The sequence below is a fragment of the Dromiciops gliroides genome, chromosome 1 (assembly GCF_019393635.1).
Source record: "Dromiciops gliroides isolate mDroGli1 chromosome 1, mDroGli1.pri, whole genome shotgun sequence".
Taxonomy (NCBI): Eukaryota; Metazoa; Chordata; class Mammalia; order Microbiotheria; family Microbiotheriidae; genus Dromiciops; species Dromiciops gliroides.
This window is the reverse complement of record NC_057861.1, coordinates 701562112-701585073: the sequence shown is the minus strand read 5'-3', so window position 1 is coordinate 701585073 and position 22962 is coordinate 701562112. Positions and strand designations below refer to the sequence as shown.

The following is a 22962-nucleotide window of genomic DNA, read 5'->3' as shown; positions in this document are numbered from 1 at the left end:
AAATCAATAAAACAATAAACCAAGCCCAGATCTGTAGTGTTGGCTGACTTCTGAGGTGTACATTTAACAGTTGAACTTCATGAGTCAAATTGGCATGAGCTGGCTTCAGTGTACCTCTGGATACAAATATAGGTCATGGTCCTTGGTCCTCAAGGAGTTCATGGTCTACTATATAATTCAATTCAATAAACATTTATTAAGCACCTACTATGTACCAGGCACTGTGTTAAGTGCTGGGGATACAAAAAAAGAGGCAAAAGAAAGTTACTACCCTCAAGGAGCTTACAATCTAATAGAGCTTACAAAACAGGTAACAAGAAAGTACTATGAAAATGGTAAGGAGGGAAAAATTACATTTCACTGGGGGAGATCAAGGAAGGCTTTACATTTAAATATGGGGAGAATTTGAACTAGCTAAGATAACAAGGGGATCCATCTTCAGTAGAAAGCCCCATGTATGCAAAGACACAGAGACAAGAAAACAAGGGAAGACTATTAGTCCAGTTGGGCTATAGTTACTAGCCAATATAAATTTTGAGGATCCTTATTCCTCCCAACTCCCATTCCTACTGACTAGCCAGGTCCCCACAACTTAGCTATTAACTACCCTTCAGGGTTCTGTGAGTACCCCATGAAGAATCAGGAGTGATTCCCTAATGCCATTGACTCTAGATCCTACTAGGGTGCCCCCTCCCACGATTATCAGTTGAAAATCAATTTAGTCAGTATAATTTGAGCAGCTTTTAGAAAGGAGTATTTTAGAACAATGGGTACCAAATATCTGCCAAAAGTCTATGACAATTTCCCAAAAATACCTAGTCAAAAGGAAAGTGAACCCATGTGACAAGGGGTGACTTGAAACTCTGGATTGCTAGACCCATTGTCTCCCATTTGTGGGCTCCTCAAGAAGTTTCCCTTAAAACTGGCAAATTTGCACTCATCTTCCTTGGATCCTGATGTAGACACTGCTGTTAGCTGATATGAAGACATGGTGAGGGAATTTATGGGAAGGTCAAAGTCCTCTGTAGCAGTCTTTTCTTGGGCACTGTCCTTCCCCACCTCTAAGCAGTTCTTTTTCATGGAGTTTGGCCAAATGCCATGCTTATTCCAACCTTTTGAAAGAATCCAGTTCCAGCTTAGCTTTGTAATTTATATATGACTCCTGGGGCATGGCCAAGTTTCCTTGGACTATACAAAACACATTTCTTATTTAAAGGACATCTTTTGCCCTTAGGCTAAAGACTGATTGATTGATTGACTGAGTCACCTTATTTCCTAGTTAAAGTATTAATGCTAAAATGGGATGGAGAGGTTTTGAACCCACCATATCCTTACAAAAGAGTCTATTAAATAGAGTGGTGGAAAATAAAACTAGAATGGTAGATTGGGGCCAGATCACCAAGGGCCTTAAATTCCCAGCTAAGGATTCTGGGTTTTATTCAGTAGGCAAGGGGTGCCATTGCAGGCTTCTGAGTAGAGGGTTAATTAGGGCAAACATTGACATTTGAGAAATGAATAGGACCTACAAGAAACACCAGATTTTTTTAAGTGAGAAAAATGATATCTTCTGGATCTCTGTGATCTTCTTCTTCTTCTTCTCTTCCTCACAGGGCAATGAGGGTTAAGTGACTTGCCCAGACCTAGTAACTGTCAAGTGTCTGAGGCCAGATTTGAACTCAGGTCCTCCTGAATCCAGGGCTGGTGATTTATCCATTGCACCACCTAGCTGCCCTGTATCAACCCTTTTAATCTAGTACTAATATAGAATACAATTCTGTAAGTCATTAGTGATTCTTTTTAAATGGCACAAAATTAAAAGGAAATATTTTTTCAGATAACATGATTTTTTTTGGTTCTTTAATAAAAGTGTCAAATAATCTGGACCGTGTCCATTTTTTTTCTTCCAGACTCTTTCACTTGAACTGGAAAATCAAGATTTTACAGCATATAATGGATACCCTATATGCCAGGCTCTCATTCTAACACTAATTACTTTAGCACAGAACTCAATATAAGACAGGTTTGCCTTTGGGTCTTTCTGGTGACTGCAAGCATCATGACCTTGTTATAACCTCCCTTCATTTACAATCAAATCTCATCCCCTGGGCCCTGAGGCTCCAGTGCAATACTTGGTCTTTTGAAAGCATTAACACATCTTCTAAAATGTCTCAACCATGAATTCTTAGCATGCCCATGAGTAGGCAGGTGTTGCAATTCATATCACTGGAGGGAGTACCAACACCAAGAAAGTCATAAATCTATTGACTTATGCCACAGGACCAGCCTAACTTTTCTTTCTATCACATATCTTGCCATTGACATCCTTTAGTTACCTTGACTATCCTTCCCTGGTTATATGATGTAACCCCCTCACAAATCTCATTAATTTCTTCATATGATGCTATCTATTCAATAATCATTTTTAATTCTTTGGAATCTACTGTGTTCTATGTCTTGCTGCTATGCACTAAAAGTGGTAGAATGGTGGTATTTACAAGACAGGCCTTTGTTTCCATGGGAAGGTTTGGGTCACTAAAGAAACTTTGCAACTTCCTAAAGGCGAGCCAGGCTGCTTTTCTCCTCCAGTTAAGCTCTGGGTCCAACTTGTTGCCCATCTGTGCTGTGTGTCCTAATAAGTAAAGGCTTTCCAAATCTCCCTTAATTCTAGTGAAATTCTCTGTTAATTACCTCCAGTTTGTCATGTATGTAGCTTGTTTGTACATGGTTGTTCACACTTTGTCTTCCTCATTAGACTGTGAGCTTCTTGAAACCAGGGATTATCTTTTGCCTTTCTTTGTATTTCCATTGCTTAGAACAGTGCTTGGCACACAGTAGGCACTTAATAAATGTTTATCGACCTGCTGTGTGGAATCAGGTACTGAGGCTTGTCTTATTCTGTTGTCCTTCTAAAGAGTTTAACATTACTGCAAAGGCCTACTCAGATTAGACTCAGTTTTGCTAATCTGATGGAACTAAGGGAACTCTTGATGCCTCCAAATAAAGCAATGAAAGGCTTGTTCTGCTTGCTGGTATAATTATTGATTATCCATTGTCTGTGGGGTTTTTTAACCTTTCTCAGAATACTCTGGAGAATTTTGCTAATGGTTCCCCATTGAAAGTATCTATTAATTTTGTGAATAGTTTTATAGATTAATTATTCTCCCCAACTTCTTGATATAGTCACCCTCTACCACATATCCCATTGTTTGATTCTGTGCCTCCCATTTCCTGATTCTTCTTACCCCAAGATTACAAAAAGTCTTCTTTTGTTACACTTATTGAGAGATTTTTGTTGTCTAGACCAGACTTGAGTAGACTGGATTCTCTGATAAAGCTCTATGTATAAGTAATAAACGAAATATTCCATGGCACCCAGTCTTCATAGTACTGGTGGGTTATTTTTCCCACATCTAGACAATAGACAGTCTTCATCCACTTGGAGTTTTCTTTGTGGATGGTCAGAACAAACTCTTTTAAATGGTTTCTGTAGGTATATTGGTTGGTAGCTGCTGATATTTTCTCTATTATCTTTTTTGAGTATTAAGAAGTACTGAACATTTTTTTCTATGACATTTGTTATCTTCCCCTGGCATATTAGTCCCTTGATTCCTTCACAATTGTGTCTTCTCCATCACAGATATTCTCCATATTGGATACTTGGTCCAATAGAGCCACTTTCCCCAGCTTTGTTCTCCTCAGGGTCATTTGTACCTCCCCAACAAGCAAATCTGGGACTGTGATATTGGGGCAGAAGCTTGATTATCTTTAATGGTGAAAACAATTTGTCCTATGGATCTTTATAGATCTCTTTGATTTTCTTCCATTTTATCTTTCAATTCCTTTGGGATGATTTTGTTTACTTTGACCTCATGATAAGCTTTGGCAGGGCCAATCTTTTGCCTTTCTTTGTATCTCTAACACTTAGCATAGAGCCTGGCACACAGCAGGCACTTAAAAATGTTTGATGACTGATTTTAATAACCGTGCCCCTGCCTCTCATTACTTAATGAGATAGGACTGATTATAGCTGTCTATTATTATCCTTCACAATTAAAAAAAAATAAGTTTATGCTCTAAAATGGTACTGCCTTAGGCAGTCACTTCTCTCCACTTCCCAGGCAGGTCAAATGTTTTTTGATTAAGGCTTGTGTAGAAGTATTGACCATATCAGTGTCAACACTATATTTCTTGTCCATTTCCCAATTTTCATGCCAATTACTTACTCAAATCATTCAGATCAAGTTGTTTCCATTATATGCCACATCTTTTCCCCATTGTAATTTCTTCTTGAATATTAGCTTATTGAGGGCAAGGACTTTCCCTCTTAGCACAGTGCTACATTGTGGTTGTTCTGTCTTGTCTGACTCTTCTTGACCCTGTGGACCATAATGTCCATGGGGTTTTCTTGGCATAGATACTGGAGAGGTTTGCCAATTCCTTCTCCAGTGGATTAAAGCAAATAGAGGTTCAATGACTTACTTAGGGTCACACAGCTAGTGTCTGAGGCTAGATTCTATATACCTCCAGTCACTCTAATTCTCTTTTCCTAAATCACTTTTTACCACTTACTTCTTGACATTTTGACATTTTCCTACTTGTATTGAAGTTATGGAGTATCACACTGTATACTGATTTAATTTGGAAGGTCCCATTCAGTTCTGTGTAGAAATCCTTTACTTCCTCATGCTTAGAACATATATCTATGCACATATAAACATGCATAGGTTTATATGAATAAGTCTGCAATTTCATTGGTTTAGGAACCCTTGGTGATGGATAGAGCACCGGCCCTGGATTCAAGAGGACCTGAGTTCAAATCCGGCCTCAGACACTTGACACTTACTAGCTGTGTGACCCTGGGCAAGTCACTTAATCCCAATTGCCTCACCAAAAAAAAAAAAAACCCTTGGTGAGAAAACTTTTATCAGTATTGATTGGGAATTAATTGTTCCAGAACATATAGTCTTAGATACCTAGAGAAAACATTTATTAAGTGCTTACTGTGTGCCAGGGTGCTGGAAGGTTAAGTAGTGACTTTTCTTTCTTTCTTTTTTTTTTTTTGGTGAGGCATTTGGGGTTAAGTGACTTACCCAGGGTCACACAGCTAGTAAGTGTCAAGGGTCTGAGGCTGGATTTGAACTCAGGTCCTCGTTAATCCAGGGTCAGTGCTCTATCCACTGTATCATCTAGCTGCCCCAGTAGTGACTTTTCTATGGTCAGATAGCTAGAATGTATCAGAGGCATATCTTGAACCCAGGTATCCCAGATCCCAAGGTCAGCAGCTGTTTATTCACCATGACTCACTTGCCTAGGTGACTAGGTGGCATAATGGATAGAGTGCTGAATCTGGAGTCTGGAAGACCTAGGTTCAAATCTGATTTCAGACACTTACTAGTTATGTGACCCTGGGCAACTCACTGAAATTCTATCTGCCTTAGTTTCTTCAACTGTAAAATGGAGATAAGAGTAGCACTTACTTTTCAGGGTTGGTGTGAGAATCAAATAAGATAAAATCTGTAAAGCACTTAACACAATGCCTGACACACAGTAGATGCTTGATGAATATTTGTTTCCTTCTTCCTAAATACAAAGTTTGGCATTTGCCCTTAATTAGTTAGGAACTGGTTCACTGGGAGTCAATCTATTAATAGTTAATAATATAATTAATTAATCAAGCATATATAGCATTTTCCTCCTTTAAAAAACAGGCACCAGAAAATAATTTTTCTTTAGTCTTTGAAAAACTTACTTGGCCTTAGACATCTCGGGATCATAGTAGTAGCAATCTAGAATTGCATGTAAAATCAAAGTAAATATGAATGCCAAAGATATTTTTGATTACTCCATGAACCTGCAATAGAGTAATGTTTTACAGAACCATATGCTCTTTTACCTTGAAAGTTGTTGCTGATTCTGGGCTGGCAACCACCAAAGGTGAAATTAACACCATGCCAGAAAAATTATTTGGTCTCTCGGAAGCAGTTAGGATGGCAATGGCTCCTCCCTGCAACAAGAAGTTAACAGGCACCATGAGTTGCTCATCTGTTTTAGGCAACAGGCAATATTTCAAAGGGATGACATTCATGACACCTCTCCCCTAAATCACAGTGTTTACCAGAAGCACTGAATGAGGGACATTACCTTTCACTGGAAGCTGTGGAATGTTGGATAAACTAGGACTACAATTATTTTATTACAAACGTTTTTCTCTGGGTTTTCCAAGAGCAAACACTTCAGCGAGATATAAATAAAGTTCTTGCTTGTGGGCTGCAAGTTAAACAATAACACATTTACACTTCATTTCTAGCCCAAAGCTGGCATGGACCCAGTCAGGGTGGTGTGAGATTTTTAGTAATCAGATCAGAAAAGGGAGGTGCTTACATCGCTCGCTTAGTAAAGATCACAGAAGCTTAGTTCCCAAGGAAAACACTTGGTGAATTTCCTGCTACTTAAGGACCAATGCCCAGTTCGTCTGATGAAATGGAAAGAGGATTCCAAGGGGGCAGGCACTTGGTAATTGGCACAGGATTTTAAAGTGTAATGTACATTTATAACGTGTCAAGGGCTTTCCACTGGTCCAAAGGTCTCCTTGGATCAAATCTGAAAAGTTCCTACAAATGGTCCCTTTATTTCTAGCTCCTACTTCTACTGGGCAACTCCACAATGCCCAGATTAAAAACAATTGCTACATTTAATCTTCTCTTTATAATCAAGATACTTTTCCTTTTTGGTCTGGAGTGATCAGAAAGTATTATCTGATTACAACTCGAGAGTCCTGGTGACTTAGTGGAACCAAACTGTTTTGTTTTTTTTAATGATCTGATTATTCCCAAACAACCAAATCCTACCAGCTCAATGGATACTTGCTGGCAACCTTGTCTGCAGTTTCTGCACTCGAGATAAATAAGCCAGACATTAAAATCCTCTCCTCCTTCCATAGCCAGGACTCTGGGCTCCAGGGCTGTGAATCTGGCACTGACTTACAAGCATTAAACTCTCTGGGAACACAGAATACTAAGGATACAAAGAGAGCTGTACAAGCCAGGAGGAGAGAATTTTGGGCAAGGAGGCGAGGCCTCTCCCTTTCTACTTCATTCTTCAATCCATTTTGTTTTTTCATACAAGGCTATTGGAACCTAGATGCTCCTAGGAGCACAAAACCATACATTCCGAGTCGAGAGGAGGCATACAAGCCATCTAGTCTCTTATTTTATAGATGAGGAAACTGGCATCTAGGGAGGTTAATTGACTTTCTCCTAGTGACAAAGGATTTGGATTTAGGTACCCTGACTGCAAGTTCAACATTCTTAATCCCTATCCCTAATCTTTTCTTAATCCTTATGCCTTGCTGGAGAAAAGAATAGCTATTATATATTGTGAGATAACATATATAAAGCACTTTGTGAAGCCTAAAAACTCTATACTATCTCTCCATCCATCCATCATCTATGTATGTATGTATTCATCCATCCATCCATCCATCCATCCATCCATCCATCCATCCATCCATCCATCCATCCAACCATCCAGCCATCCAGCCATCCAGCCATCTATCCATCCAGCCATCCATCCAACCATCTATCCATCCATCCATCCATCCATCCATCCATCCATCCATCCATCCATCCATCCATCCATCCATCCATCCATCCCATCTATCTGTCCATCCATCCATCCATCCATCCATCTATCACCACCACCACCACCATTATGATCTCAGAAACAGCTTACCATGGAATGCCCAAGAAGGAAGATGGGAAGCCCAGGGTGATCTTTCAGCATGAAATCCACATGCTGGAGCACATCTCTGACGAAAACATGGAAATCAGACACGATCATCCTCTCGCCTTCGCTCTGCCCATGGCCAACTAAAAAGAAAGGGAATAAAATGGAACACAACTGAGTCCCATGAAATTTTGTGGAAAGCATAGCAGCCTTGCTGCTGACTGTGGTGGGAACTGAGTTCTCTGATGGTTTCCTCACTGAATAATATCAGTTGAATAATAATACCAATGAGGAAGCAAAGAAGAAGTTCAAGAGTTTCTTGAAAATACTGTATTGCTGATACAATGTAAAGAGAAAAATGGATTATAGTGTGAACAAAGCATTCTTATCTTAATACATTAAGGATTTATGGTTCTGTGGATGTAGGCATCTCTTCCACCAATACAAGTGAAAAACCCTTTAGGCCTTAGGAGGTGGTTATAGGATCTTAGATCTAGGGAAGAAAAGAAGGAAGGAGGGAAGGAAGGAAGGAAGGAAGCATTTATTAAGTGCCTAACTGTGCCAGATACTTTACAAATATTATCTCATTTAATCTTGACAACAACCTTAGGAGTTAGGTGCTATTATGATGCTCATTTTACATTTGAGGAAACTGAGGTAGATAGCAATTAAGTGACTTGCCCAGGATCACACAGCTAGTTAGTGTTTGAGGCTAGATTTGAATTCAGGTCTTCCTGTCTCCAGGCCCAACATTCTATCCACTGCAGCACCCAGCTGCCTAGGGACCTTTGAAGCCATCTATTCCAACCCCGTCATTTAAACAGATGAAGAAATGAAGTCTACAAAGATGAGGCAACTTGCCCAAGGTCACCCAAGTAGCAGGCTAAAGAGACAGGATTTGAACCTGTGTCCTCCGATTCCCAAACCAGTACTCCTTCTTTTCTTTTCCTTCCTTCCTTCCTTCTCCTTCCTTCCTTCCTTCCTTCCTTCCTTCCTTCCTTCCTTCCTTCCTTCCTTCCTTCCTTCCTTCCTTCCTTCCTTCCTTCCTTCCTTCCTTCCCTCCTTCCTTTCCTCCTTCCTTCCCTCCCTCCCTTTCTCTTTCTTTCTTTCAACAATCAGAGTTACACGGCTTGTCCAGGGTCACACAGCTAGTAAGTGTCTGAGGCTGGATTTGAACTCAGGTCTTTACTGCAGTGATCTATCTACTGTGCCACTTAGTTGTCCCAACCAGTGCTCTTTCAACAATCTCATGCTGCCTCCCAGAGACACTGGTCTTGGAGAGTTCTGGCTAAAGATTTCATCACTCAGTGGACAACCTGATATTGAAACTCTCTGAGTTTAGCTAATCTTGTCCTCAGGAGACAGGCATCAAGTTCACATTCAATGCCTTTGCAGAGTGGCATAGCCTTCAGCAACCTAAGGTTACCTTCCTATCAAAGTGAGACAAGCAGAATGTGGTTTTGGTTATAACAAAAACAACAACAACAACAACAATAAAACATAGTATAGTGGATAAAGAGTTGGTCTTGGAGGAAGGAAGAACTGGGTTCCAATTCTACCTCTAACATGTACTGGCTTTGTAACTGGACTCTTAGTGTCCGGAGCAACTCACTAAGACTAGAAATTGTAGAGAAAATGCCAGTCTTCATTGTTAGCAGGAGGGCCTCCCCAGGAACTCTCTTCCAGTGAAATCACAAGCATGGTACAACATAATAGCAATATCAAGGTCTCCTATGTAAGTCCTAGTTTTCCACCACACTGTGGCACAGTGAAGACCCCAGGTCACCTGAAAAGTTCTACCAAAGAAACACAAACTCTGACAGGTCCTAGCGAGCTGCAAAGGTTTTGAGTAATGGCCAAGCAATAAACAGTGGACATGTGATTTGGGGCTCAGAATACAAATCAGGAATAAGCTCAAGAAAGCGAATTATCCAGACATGGCCAATCATGAAGCATTTGATAGGATGATGGAGTAATGGTTTTTTTGAAGTGCTAGGCTGATGGTAATGATGATGATAACAATAATAATGCTTAAAATTACCTTGAATCTTTCCCTTTGCTTACTCCCAATAGTCCTGTTAGGATATTAACCTCTCACCAGGAGAGGACTCAGTTCTGCCTGCTCACTGGGCAGCTTTAGATGAAGATAAATGAATGAATGAATTAATGAATGAATGAATCAAATAAATAAACACATATCAAAGCATATATACACACATATATGCTTTAATAGTTATATATGTACATATGTATGTGTGCGTATGTATGTGTGTCTGTATATATATATATATATACATTTGCCTTTTATAAAAAGCACATATATAAAAGTGCACATTTGTTTGTTTGTTTGTTGTGCACATTTTTTAAAAAGGCAAGTGTGTTTGAGAAAAGTCTTCCCAAGGAAGTGGGCATAAAACTAGGCTACCCTCTGTCCTACTCAGAGGTTTCTTTTTTTTGTTTGTTTTAATGTCACATATTTGTGCTGTTTTTTCCTCTTTGTCATCTCCCTCTTTTCCCTCTACTCTCCCCCCTTTGATGTACATTAGTTGCTATAGAAACAATGAGGCTGCGGCTGCCTCCCGGTGCCACTGGAGAAAGCCAGTTGATAGGATGGTTTGAAAACTGAAATATGCGAATGGAGAGAATGCTTTTTGGTGAACAGGGGCAACATCTGGGAGAAATCATCCCTTTCTTCGGAATCATTCATTCAAAGATCTTAGAGGGTTATTAACTAATACACATGACATCCCTGGAGGGAGGAATTACTTTTATCATTCTTATTTGCAGAAAAATAAATAAACCACATGAAGGGTTAAAAGATATTTCTAGCCCAGGGGGGTTCTCTGTGTAGACTCTGTATAAACCTCTCTCTCTCTCTCTCTCTCTCTCTCTCTCTCTCTCTCTCTCTCTCTCTCTCTCTCTCTCTAGTATTTCAATATATTCTGTTTCCACTGTAATAGTATGTATTTTATTTTAAGCCTTTAAAAACAATGCTCACTAGACTGCTAGATAGGTTCATGACACAAATTGGGTTAAGAACCTCTGCTCTGGAACAGTGGGTTGGGAGGTGGGAGAGGAAACATTTTCATTCTCTTATAGTTGTTCTTATATACACATATAGACACCTTGTTTCTTATCATGTAAACTAAATCTAACCCATATAACCCATAAATGTTAAAACCCAGAAGAGGTCTCACAAATCGTTTAATCCAAATTCACCATTTTACAGATTAGGAAACTGAGACCCAGAGAGAAGAAGTGATTTGCCCCAAGTCACAAGCTTAATAGACCATGGTAGAGACAGAATTTAGGATCATAGGATTAAAAACTAGACAGAACTTTATAGATTATGTTGTCAAACATCCTCATTTTTTAGATGAAGAGACTAAAATCTAGAGAGGGGATATTACTTGCATAAGGGCACATAGTTAGTAACTGACTGAGCCATGATTTGAACCCAGGTCTTTGAGTCCAGACCCAGTGGTCTTTCCACTAAAGCTAACATTAGTTCAACATAAGCAAGGGGAAACCTTCTGCACATTGTTTTAAATAACTACCAATTTAGCACTATCATAAGTCTTAGATCAAATTTTGTTGGTCCTACCCTCTCAGTCAGCCTCAAAGTCTGAGTACCAAAAAATAACTTTCTTTTTAAAATTTTATTTATTTTTATTCTGAACTTAACAAATACCAATTTAAATAAGCATTTCCATATATGTTGTAGAACAGAAGGGGAAGATTGCACATGAAACTGTGAATCTCTTTTATAGAGAACTTGCTTTTCTTTTTAAGTACATGATTAATTCAATATGTCATTTGCAAAGCTGTCCTGCTCATCTGTGATTCCTTCCTTCCATTCTCTTCTCTTTTTTTGGGGGGGGGGAGTGGGGGTAAGGAGAATGCTATTCCTTGCCTCTCTCTAACCTCCCAACTTTCATTAAAAATAAAAACAAAACCCTTGCAATAAAATTTCATAGTCAAGTAAAACAAAATCCCATATTAATCATGTTCAGTATGTTTCACTCTGCGCTGTGAATCTTTTACCACTCTATTGGGAGGTAGGTAGCATGTTTCAAAGTTGGCCTTTTCACTGATTAGCATTCCTGAGTCTTCCAAAGTTATTTGTCTTTACAATGCTGTCATTGTATAAATTGTGTTCCTGGTTCTATTCATTTTACTCTGCATTGCTTAATGCAATATAGTGCATATATCTTAAGCTCTGATATTATTTTCATTGTCTGTGATGCTTTTAAGCATAATGTAGTTTCTCTATTTATCTTTTTAAATCAAGTCTATTTTTACTGTTACCTTGTGTGAGAACATGATTACTATCCTTTTTTTAGTTCAGCTAAAGCATAATAGATTTTGCTCCAGCCCTTTATTTTAACTCTGTGTGAATCTTTGCATTTCAAGTATATTTTTATTAACATAATCCTCTATTGTTTTATGGGTGAGTTCATTCCATTCACATTCATGGTCATGATGGTTAATTGTGTATTTCCTTCCATCTTATTCTCTTACACTTTTCCCTCTATTTGCCCCACCTTTTGCAGATTGGCAACTCATCTTCATTCTGGAGCCTGGGGCACTAAGACACATGTGGCTTTTCTACTATTACACAGGTAGTCCTTGTATCCAGGTCTTCTTGAGACCTTACCCATTATACCACACTGCCTCTCAAAAAGGATGGCAGTGAAGTGAAAAGATAGCTCCCATGGTTTGCTTCTCACCATGTTCCTTTCCATCTAAAGCTACCTCATGCCTGAAGTGGAATTCTTGATGAATTCAACTAGGCATTTCACACTGAGACTAATTTGCACTTATCATATGGTTTTACACTTTTGGCAGATCAGCTGATGTGACAATTGGTGGTACCATTTTGTAGTTTTAATACATATTTAAAGAAAATAGAACCATAGAAGCTTTTAGCAAAGTGTCTAGCACACAGTAGGTCCTCAATCAATATTTTTTGATTGATGGATTCAATAAATGAATGAAAGCACAAAGAATAAACAGATCTGCTTCAGAACGAAACATCACCTTTCCTTCTTCTTCTTTCCCAAATCATTATTTTGGCATCCTCTGACATTAAATTGGAGCTCATCAGGATAAGGGCTCAGTTTCCTTGTCTTTAAAACAAGGAAGAGGTATGTTGAGGGGAACTAGATGATCCACGAGGTCCTTTCCAGCTCTAAAGCCTTTGGTCATACATAGCACTATGGATTTAGATCTGGAAGGAACCTCAGAGGCATCTATCTAGTCCAGCCCCTTCACTTTACAGATCAGGAAACTGAGACCCAGGACCAACCTTGTCATTTCTGTCTTCATAACATCTTGTCGCTCCAATCACACAGTCACTACCCTCATTCTCTCATATAACATCCCCCATTCCTATGCCTTTGGACTGGTTGTCCCCCCATGCCTGCAATGCTTTCTCTCCTTATCTTCACCTGCTGGCTTTGCTGGCTTCCTTCAAGACTCAGCTTAAATCCTATCATCTGCAAGAGGATTTTCCAGGTGTTCCCCTCCCCAATACGACAAACTCTCTGACATTACCTCCCATTTACACTATATATTGCATCTTCTCTCTCCAATTAGAATGTGAGCTCCTCCAGGTTAAGAGCCATGTTTTTGTCTTTCCATCTATCTCCAGTAAATAGTATAGGACCTGCACATAGTGAGCACTTAATAAATTTCCTGTTGACTAACTAACGCAATAGGAGCTTACTCATTGATTGATGACCAGGTGCTCTCTTTTTGTTTGTTTGTTTGTTTTTGCAGGACAACGAAGGTTAAGTCACTTGCCCAGGGTCACACAGCTAGTAAGTGTCAAGTGTTTGAGGTTGGATTTGAACTCAGGTACTCCTGAATCTAGGGCCGGTGCTTTATCCACTGTACCACCTAGCTGCCCTCGACTAAGTGCTCTCTTTCAGTAGCCTGACTTATCTTGATCAATGTTCTCCTTTGTTTGTTCAACAAACTTCCTAGTTTCAAGACTTTTATTCTTGCTAGGGAGTTAAAAAGCAAAATGGGGACTGAGTAGCTCATCCTTCTGTCACCTGATAGTGACACCTTCCCTGTGGAGTAGTCCTACCCCATTCATGATCCTTTTAGCTACATAGTTGAAAACTACCCTTTCTTTGTAGTTTTTAGAACTATCAGGGAGCTTCAGCTCATTATGGGTTTTAACCTTTCCGACATTCTTTCAGACTAGTGTTGGCTTTATATTTATCCTTGTATGTACATGGTCTCTTCCTCATAGTTACACATTTGTTTAAAGCCTAACCTCTGACACATCTCTGTGTAGCTATATTCATTTCTTTAGATACTTCTCCTTTTCGATTGGAATAGAATTTCTCTGCTCAGATTCTCCCACGTGAGCCACATTCCCACTGAGAGATTCTGGTTATAGGGTCATACCTATTTTTTTCTTTGACCTTTTAGAAATATACCTTTCTAAAACCAAAGTTATAGCCCCAATTATTCCCAGCATTCTTTTTGTTTTTGTTTTGGTTTTGGTTTTTGCTAGGCAATGAGGGTTAAGTGACTTGCCCAGGGTCACACAGCTAGTAAGTGTCAAGTGTCCGAGGCCGGATTTGAACTCAGGTACTCCTGAATCCAGGGCTGGCACTTTATCCACTGCACCACCTAGCTGCCCCTATTCCCAGCATTCTTTTTTTTTTTTTTTTTTGGTGAGGCAATTGGGGTTAAGTGACTTGCCCATGGTCACATAGCTAGTAAGTGTTAAGTGTCTGAGGCCGGATTTGAACTCAGGTACTCCTGACTCCAGGGCCAGTGCTCTATCCACTGCACCATCTAGCTGCCCCTATTCCCAGCATTCTTAATGAAATCCCTTGCTTCTCTTACTACTCAGCTCAAATGTCACATTCCATAGGAAGTCTTTCCAAGTCCTCCAGGTGCCAAACCTTGAATGTTTTTTTTTAATTAAAAAAATTTAAAAATATTCAGTTTCAAATTCTCTCCTTCCTTCCATTCCTCCCCAATCCATGAAGAAGGCAAGAAATATAATACCCATTATACATATGAAGTAATATAAAATGTATTTTTGCATTAGCCATGTCTCTAAGGTTATTTTCCAGCTACCGTGTATTTACCTTATATGTGCCTATTTATTTACATGTTGTCTTCCCATTAGTCTGTGAGGTCCTTGAGGGCAGAGATTGTTGTTATGGTCAGATTTCTATTTTGTTTCATTTGCCATTCTTGGTATCCTTTACACGGGGAAAGCCCAGGACCTGGCACACAGTAAGTCCTTAAATAGATGACAGTATGGTCATATTCTCCCAAGATGGCTGTCACTTCCATGTCCCCAAATCTATTCATCCCAGCTGGCCAGAGGCAATTTTAGAGTGGCAGTTCCCTGAATAGGATAATTCCCTGAATGAGAATCATTTAGCGTCATCCCTTCATTTCACAGAAGAAGCAAGTGAGATCTACAGAGATGGAGTGCCTACCCCACATTCACACAGGTGGCAAAGAGAAGAGCCTAGATGCTAACACTGTGCTAACACAGTGCTCTTTTCTCTATGCCATAAAGTCACAGTGGCTTCCTCTGTCTTCTGAAAGATAAAATTGTGAACAAAGCAAGTATCAGATATTGTGCTTTGAACAAATGATATTTCCAGCAGAGTTCAGGGATGTTGAAACTTCCTATCACTACTATATGCTCCCCCTGCACCTATTTTGTCAACTGTACTATAAAAGAATCACCCATCCCTTCCATCTGGCCAGGTGATCTCTATTTATACTTCTCTGGCAATATTCCATCTGTTTCTCTCTCCTTTAACCCTAATCCAAATTCTTTTTTTTTTTTAACCATCAGTCAGATGCTCAAATTTCCAAATAGTTCTCTGCCATCTCTCATTCCATTAGATTTATTTCTATGGGACAAAGGAACACCCCTCCAGGCACACATTCTTTCCTCCCAAGTGTCAATAATACCTAGAAAATCAGATTTATCTTATCTACTTGGGTGGCCATCTCAATTCTCACCCCTTTAATTCATACTCAAGTTTTTGATCAAGATAAAAAATTAATTAATATTTTTAAAGGTTCTGCTCTTTGAACTTTGTTCAACCCCCTCACACCAGAATAAATCAATGGCATAATTATCGGCTCCTTACAAGGCTGTTTATTCATTTCAGTTGAATGGACAATTCTTTTCCTCTTTATTTCAAGAGGGATTTTTTTCCCTTCAGGGTGAAGGGCCACTGAAGAAAGCAAAGCTACAGCAGATGGGGTCAGAACTGACTGGAACTTGGGCTTCAAATTTCATTGGGGAAATCTGGTTTTAAGAAGGAAGAACCTTCTTGTTGGCTACATTGATTATTGGGTCCTGTATGCTCACTGGGACTCACATGACGACTGAGAAACCTCCAGAAAGAAAGGCAGGAGAGAAGAATCTTGTGCAATACTGAAGGGGAATCTGAATGTAAGGGAGAGTCCCGGACTGCCTGACCTGCAGAACTTTGAGGGGGAACAATGCAGGAACAGAATCTGGACAAATAAGGAAATAACCTCTCAAGTTGAAAGTGAAATTACAAGTTTTCATGAGGTCATGAGGCCATGTTCTAGCTATCCCTGTAGGGTCACAGGGTTCAATTTGATCTCAGTGCCAGCAAGAAATGAGATATTCCAACCTGACATTCAAAGTGGGAATCAAAGGGGGAAATTCTCCATCCTTACCAACGCCTCAATTAACTCATATGGCCAAGTAAGAATTGCTCAAAAAGAAAGCCCACTTAAGGGACACATTAATTATGTTAGAAGAGGCTGTCAGCAAGATGGGAATCACACATAGTGCTGTCATGGCAGATTTAATAAACTGAAGAGAAAGGAAAGGAACTCATTTTTTATTCCCTGCAGGATCTTTGGGAGAATCGGAGGCATAGAGTTTCTCTGTTTTTAGCAGGTGCTCCCAGAATCACAGAAAGTTAGAGCTGGAAGGGTTTTAATTCAATCTCCTTGTTTCCTAGGGGCAAAAACTGAGGGCCAGAAACAGGAAGTAAATCATTCCGGATCATACAGTAAGAAAGTAGCTGTAGGGAATTGGACTCAAGGTCTCCCAGTGCCAAGGCTTGTTCTCAATATACCACATCAGGGGGCAGCTAGGTGGCGCAGTGGATAAAGCACCAGCCCTGGATTCAGGAGCACCTGAGTTCAAATCCGGCCTCAGACACTTGACACTTACTAGCTGTGTGACCCTGGGGCAAATCACTTAACCCCCTTTGTCCCACAGAAAACCCCAAACCAAATTAAAACATACATATACATACATATATATATGTATATATATATATATATATATATATATATATATATATATATATATATATATCACATCACAAGTAGCTCAGAGGGTCAAATGATGATTTCAAGGAATGAGAGAAATCAGATGGTAACCTCCGTGAGGGCAGGTACTATGTGTCTTCTGAATTTTGTATCTCCCCCAGTACTTGCCACAGAAGTCTCAAACTTATCTTAACAATCAAGGATCTGTAATTTAGGCAATGTGGGTGCTCTGGGCTAATAAAGGCAGCAATCTCTCTACATTTTAGTAAATGGTCTTCAGGAAGTGCTATAGCCAAAATATAGCAGTCCCCTTGGGACCACTCAGGTGACAACTGTCTCTAAACTTAGCTAGGCTTACTCTCAGGGATCAGACACACTGTCTATTACCAGGCAGACCCAAAGTCTTTCTAGCTTGGTAGCACCCACCACAGCTTAATCCACTAGCTTTGCCTTGCCCATGACATAATGGGGCATCAGAGGAAGATAGGGGAGGGGAAGGGAAGACTATGTACACAGTAGGTGTTTAATAAATAAATGTCTGTTTTCATAATTAAAGTGTTTATCGAAGTCTATAGAAACACCCTGGAGGCACTTTATTTGCCAGTCTTTACTTACTTTTAAAAAAAATAAGTAAAAGTATTTTATTATTTTCCAGTTATATATAAAGATAGTTTTCAACATTCGTTTTCATAGGATTTTTAGTTCCAAATTTTTCTCCCACCCTCCCTTCCCTCCCTCCTCCCCAAAATGGAAAGCAGTCTGATATAGGTTATATATGTATAATCACATTAAACATATTTCTGCTGCATTAGTCATCTTGTGAAAGAAGAATCAGAGCACAAGGGAAAAACCTCAAAACAGAAGGAAAAAAAACCCAGCCCCCAAATAGAAACAGTATGGTTCAATCTACATTCATAATCCACAGTTCTTTTTTTCTGGATGTTGAGAACATTTTCTATCATGAATTCTTTGAAACTGTTTTGAATCATTGCACTGCTGAGAAGAGCCAAGTCTATCACAGTTGATCATCACACAATGTTGCTGTTACTGTGTACAATGTTCTCCTGGTTTTGCTCCTCTCAGTCAGCATCAGTTCATGTAAGTCCTTCCAGGTTTTTCTGAACTCCTCCTGCTCACCGTTTCTTACAACACAATAGTATTCCATTACATTCATATACCACAACTTGTTTAGCCATTCCCCACTTGATGGGCACTCCCTCAATTTCCAATTCTTTGCCATCACAAAGAGAGCTGCTATAAATATTTTTGTACATGTGGGTCCTTTTCCCTCTTCTATGATCCCTTTGAGATACAGACCTAGCAGTGGTACAAATGGGTTAAAGGATATGAACAGGCAGTTTTCTGATGAAGAAATCAAAGCTATCTATTGCCATATGAAAAAATAATCTAGATCACTATTGATCAGAGAAATACAAATTACAACAACTCTGAGGTACCACCTTACACCTGATTGTCTAATATGACAAAAAAGGAAAATAATAAATGTTGGAGAAGCTGTAGGAAAAATTGGAACACTAATGCATTGTTGGTAGAGCTGTGAACTGATCCAACCATTCTGGAGAGCAATTTGGAACTATGCCCAAAGGGCTACGGGACTGTCCAATCTTTACTTTCAAGAAGGGACAATTAACTAGTGCAGTGGATAGAGTGCTGGGTCTGGAGTCAGGAAGACTCATCTTCCTGAGTTCAAATCTGGTTTTAGATAACTGGGTGACCCTGGACAAGTCACTTCACCCTGTTTGCCTCAGTTTTCTCATCTGTAAAATGAGTTGGAGAAGGAAATGGCAAACCACTCTGGTATCTCTTCCAAGAAAACCCCAAATGGGATCACAGAGAGTTAGACACAACTAAAATGATTGAATGACAACTTTCAAGAAAGCTTTCCTCGGAGTCTATATAATCTCTTTCAGGTTCTTCTTTCAGTGCTCCTGTCTTGGAATTTTCCAACGAAAAGAAATCTATAATAGGCAAATTACCATCTCATCCAATCCCTTATTTGATTAGTTTATTTCCCCTTTAGTCTCCTCAAATAAGTGAGCACTGGATAGAAAAGGGTTTGGGGCGTACAATTCTGGTTTGGAGTTATCAACAAGCATTTATTAGGCTCCTGTTGTGTACCAGCCTCTATGCTCTCTCAGAGACTCTATAGAGAGAGTAAGCTTCTTGAAGGCAGGGGTCGTTTCATTTTTGTCTTTGTATCTTCATTGCCTGGCATGTAGTAGACTTGCTAATTGGCTGATTGATGGTAGTACAATTACCCCTCTGTAAAAACTGGAAGCAACATGGTGCTGTGGAAAGAATGCTAGACCTGACGTCAGAACTCTCTGGCTCCAACACTTACTGCTTGTTCAACCCTGGACAAACCACTTCTCTTCTGTAGTCCTCCATTTCCTCACCTGTGAAATGGATATATTGATACATGACCAATCTTTCAAGGCTCTTTTAAAGGGAAAATGTTTGGAAAATCATCAAATTCCACTTGGGATGTGAGCTCTTCTTTTCATTCAATACCATTGGACTACTTCTGCAGGAGAGTTTGGGCCACCTGCTTGTAGAATTCAACCAGATTTCAGTTGCTGCCTTTGTTTGAAGGGCTTGTTTCTGAGCCCACTAATGAACACATTGGTATAGTTTGCCAGGACCTTTCACCTCCACTGGCATAGATCTAATTCTGAAGTGAGCGCCTGAGTTTCTGCCTTGCATTCCTGAGTAGATCACTTCATTCTGGGTATTGCATTTCCAATGACAAGGATGGAGTAGGTTCGTTGGAGTTAGTCTTTCATTACGGTCGCTTCATTTTGAAATGTGTTTGAATGAAGCTTCCTTTTATCCCCAGATTTTTGGCAGGGAAAACCCGCATCTATGGGCAAAGGGATAAGGGGCTAAGACAACAGGAGAACAACACTGACTGGGACTCTGGCCCAGTGGGGAAGTGTTCATTCCTCTGGGGGTGGGGGATATTTATCTGCTCACATGAAGCTAGTGAGTGCTGTGTGCATATGAACCACATTGGAATCCAGCTCTCTCATATTGTCTTATTTTCCTAATCTTCTATAGGAGAGCACCACTTGCATCACCCATTATTACTCCAAACAAAATAAAATATCTAAAGCAGGGACTAGATTGCTCCATGACAATATCTCCTCCTTCTTAAACCTCCCCATCATCACTGTTTCTAATAGTTAGGATAAAGGTGGGTAGCAGAAATGTGAAAGTTCAGGGAGTGTTGGGTGTATTGAGTGGCTGCAGCATTGAATGTATGATGAGAAGTAGTGTGAGACAAGGCTAGAGAGATTGGATAGCCTTACATTGTGGAGGGTTTTGCTCTTCCTCTCCCAGGCAGATCTAGAATACTTCAATAGTCTCTTGGACTTTGGGGTGGGGGGTACAGGGAAGCAGTAGAGCAGAAAGAATCTGTACTGGAATCTTCAGACAGATGTGCAGATGATACAAAGCTAGGAAGGGATAGCCAACAGACTGGTTGGCAAAATCAGGACAGAGAAGATCCTGATAGGGTAGAGCACTGGACCAACTCTAGCAAAACAAAATGGAATACTTCAGTAGTGATCAATGTAACCTATACGTGGGTTTCGACAATCAACTTCACAGGCTCATGATGGGGGAGGCAATGGCCTGACTGTTGTTTCTAGGGGGAAATCTGGGATTTTTAGTGGATCACAAGCTCAATAGAGATCAATAGTGTGATATGATCTCCAAGAAAGCTCATGAAAACTTGGACTGTATCAAGAAGTGTGTGCAGCATTGTTGGCAGTTTTAGGGGCCACCTTTAAGGAAAGTCATTGGCATACTGGACTCCATTTAAAGTAAGGCAACCAGGATGATGAGGGGGCTGAAGACCATTGCATATGAGGTAACATGAAAGGGACGAAGGATGTTTAGCCTGGAGAAAAGAAGATTGGGAAGGGGGGTAGGGAGAACATAATCCCTGGAAGTATCTTTTTTTTTTTTTTTTTTTGGTGAGGCAATTGGGGTTAAGTGACTTGCCCAGGGTCACACAGCCAGTAAGTGTTAAGTGTCTGAGGTCAGATTTGAACTCAGGTCCTCCTGACTCCAGGACGGGTGCTCTATCCACTGCGCCATCTAGCTGCCCCTCTTGAAGTATCTTAATGGTTGTCTTGTAAAAAGGCTAAACTTGTTTTTATAGCTTAGATAGAACTTGTTTTTATAGCAGATAGAACCCTAGTCCTGGAGTCAGGATGGTGAGTTCAAATCTAGCCTCAATCACTAATGAGCTGTGTGACCCTGTGCACATCATTTAATCTCTGCCTCAGTTTTTTCAACTGTAAAAAGATCATAACAGCACCTACCTCACAGGTTTGTTGGGAGGATCAAATAAGATATCATTAGCAAAACACTTAGCAAAGTGCTGGTATGTGGTAGGCACTTAATAAATTCGTGTTTGTTTTTTGCTTAGATCCAGAGTCCAAAACTAGGAACAATGGGTGGCCAGGGGGTGGGGTGGGGGGGATAGAATTCAGCTTGTTAAGTTTCTAACAATTAGAATAGATGTACAGATGTGGGGAACCATGGGGAGTGTTTGGGGCTCAGAGTGACTGAAGCATTGAATATGTGTGATGGGGAGTAGTGGGAGATAAGACTAGAAAGACAGTATGACATTCCTTTGTGGAGGGCTTTTGAAGGCCAAAGGTGTCTGAATTTTACTTAGGAGGCAGAAGGGAGTGCTATAAGAGGTTGTTGAGCAGAGAGGTGATAAGGCCAGATCTCAGTAGAAGGGGAATTCTAGGAGAAAAGAATCAGCTGAGTAGGAGCTTGGGCAAAGAAGTGAGTGATCCGCTTCCTTGGGAGACTGAAGGGATTCATCCAAATGGCTCAGCATGACCTAAGGGTAAAAGCAGAATGGGACCAGCAAGCTGGGCTCAGGTAATTAAGCAGAGCAATCCAGGATCCAGGGATCTCTTAAGATCATACAATTGCCTTCTTCACTGGAAGTGCAAGGTCCACAGACAAAGGACAGGGCAGCTTACAAAGTGAATTTTGAGTGAGAAAAAAATATTATTTCCCAACTCAAAGAAAGATCGAAAGCAGAATTTGTTTGGGATGTGTGGTGACACATTACTGGCTGCTCTTACTCAGTTATTTGGAATAAAAGTACTAGTTGAAAAGAATGGGTCAAATGGTAAATAAAGTTCACTTTGGAATCGCACGCATGAGGGGGGTGAGTGGCATTTAGTCTGGGTTGTTTGGAAGCTGCACATCCTGAGCCTGCCTTTGTTGAACATGCTTTTAGATGGAAAGTTCACATTTCTCTTCATTAGGTAGTGACATTGCAGCAAGCTGAGCTCTTTCTCTGCTCTGGCACATGAATTCCTTCTAGGAAAAATGAAACCCTCCGATTTGGGAAAGCACTCCTTGTTGTTTACACAATTCTTCTTCATGTTTATTTTGTCTATAGCCTGTGTTTACTCATTGGGGAGATAGCTCCCCCCCAAAAAAAACCCATAAGCTTTTTGAGGGCAGGCACTGTCAATGTAAAGACAACGGCATAGGGTTATTGATTGGTATAAACTGGCTTTCCTTGATTAGAACCAGAGGGCTCTAATGGAAAGAGCTTGGGATTTGGGATGAGATGACGGGCTGGAATCCCAGCTCTGCTATTTTTGTGTGTCTTTGAGCAGTTCATTTAACCCTCTCTTGGCTTCAGTTTTCTTCATCTGTCACATGAATAGGTTGGGCTGGATGACACTGGAAGTCCCTCTGGGCTCTAAGTCTAAGGTCCCCAAAGCCTGTGAATTTCATCTTTCTAGGCCGCCTCCTCTGAAAACAAAGGGTGGTGGGTGGATGATATCTGATGTCTTCTAGCTCTCAACCCCTAGGATCCTCCCTTTCAGAAAACTTTACAGATTCATTGCTTAACTGATTGTC

General features: G+C 40.2%; 1 protein-coding gene across 3 annotated transcripts in view; it reads right to left on the bottom strand.

Annotated features, from left to right (window-relative positions):
- The window catches only part of MGLL (monoglyceride lipase), a 156569-nt gene that overhangs the window by 32081 nt on the left and 101526 nt on the right, over positions 1–22962 (bottom strand). For all 3 annotated transcript variants that reach the window (XM_043982062.1, XM_043982052.1, XM_043982043.1), the window contains exons 4-5: positions 7732–7868; positions 5894–6004 (exon numbers count right to left, since the gene is read on the bottom strand). In XM_043982062.1, the coding sequence (XP_043837997.1) occupies positions 5894–6004; positions 7732–7868 (248 nt within the window). The remainder of the gene's footprint in view (positions 1–5893; positions 6005–7731; positions 7869–22962) is intronic.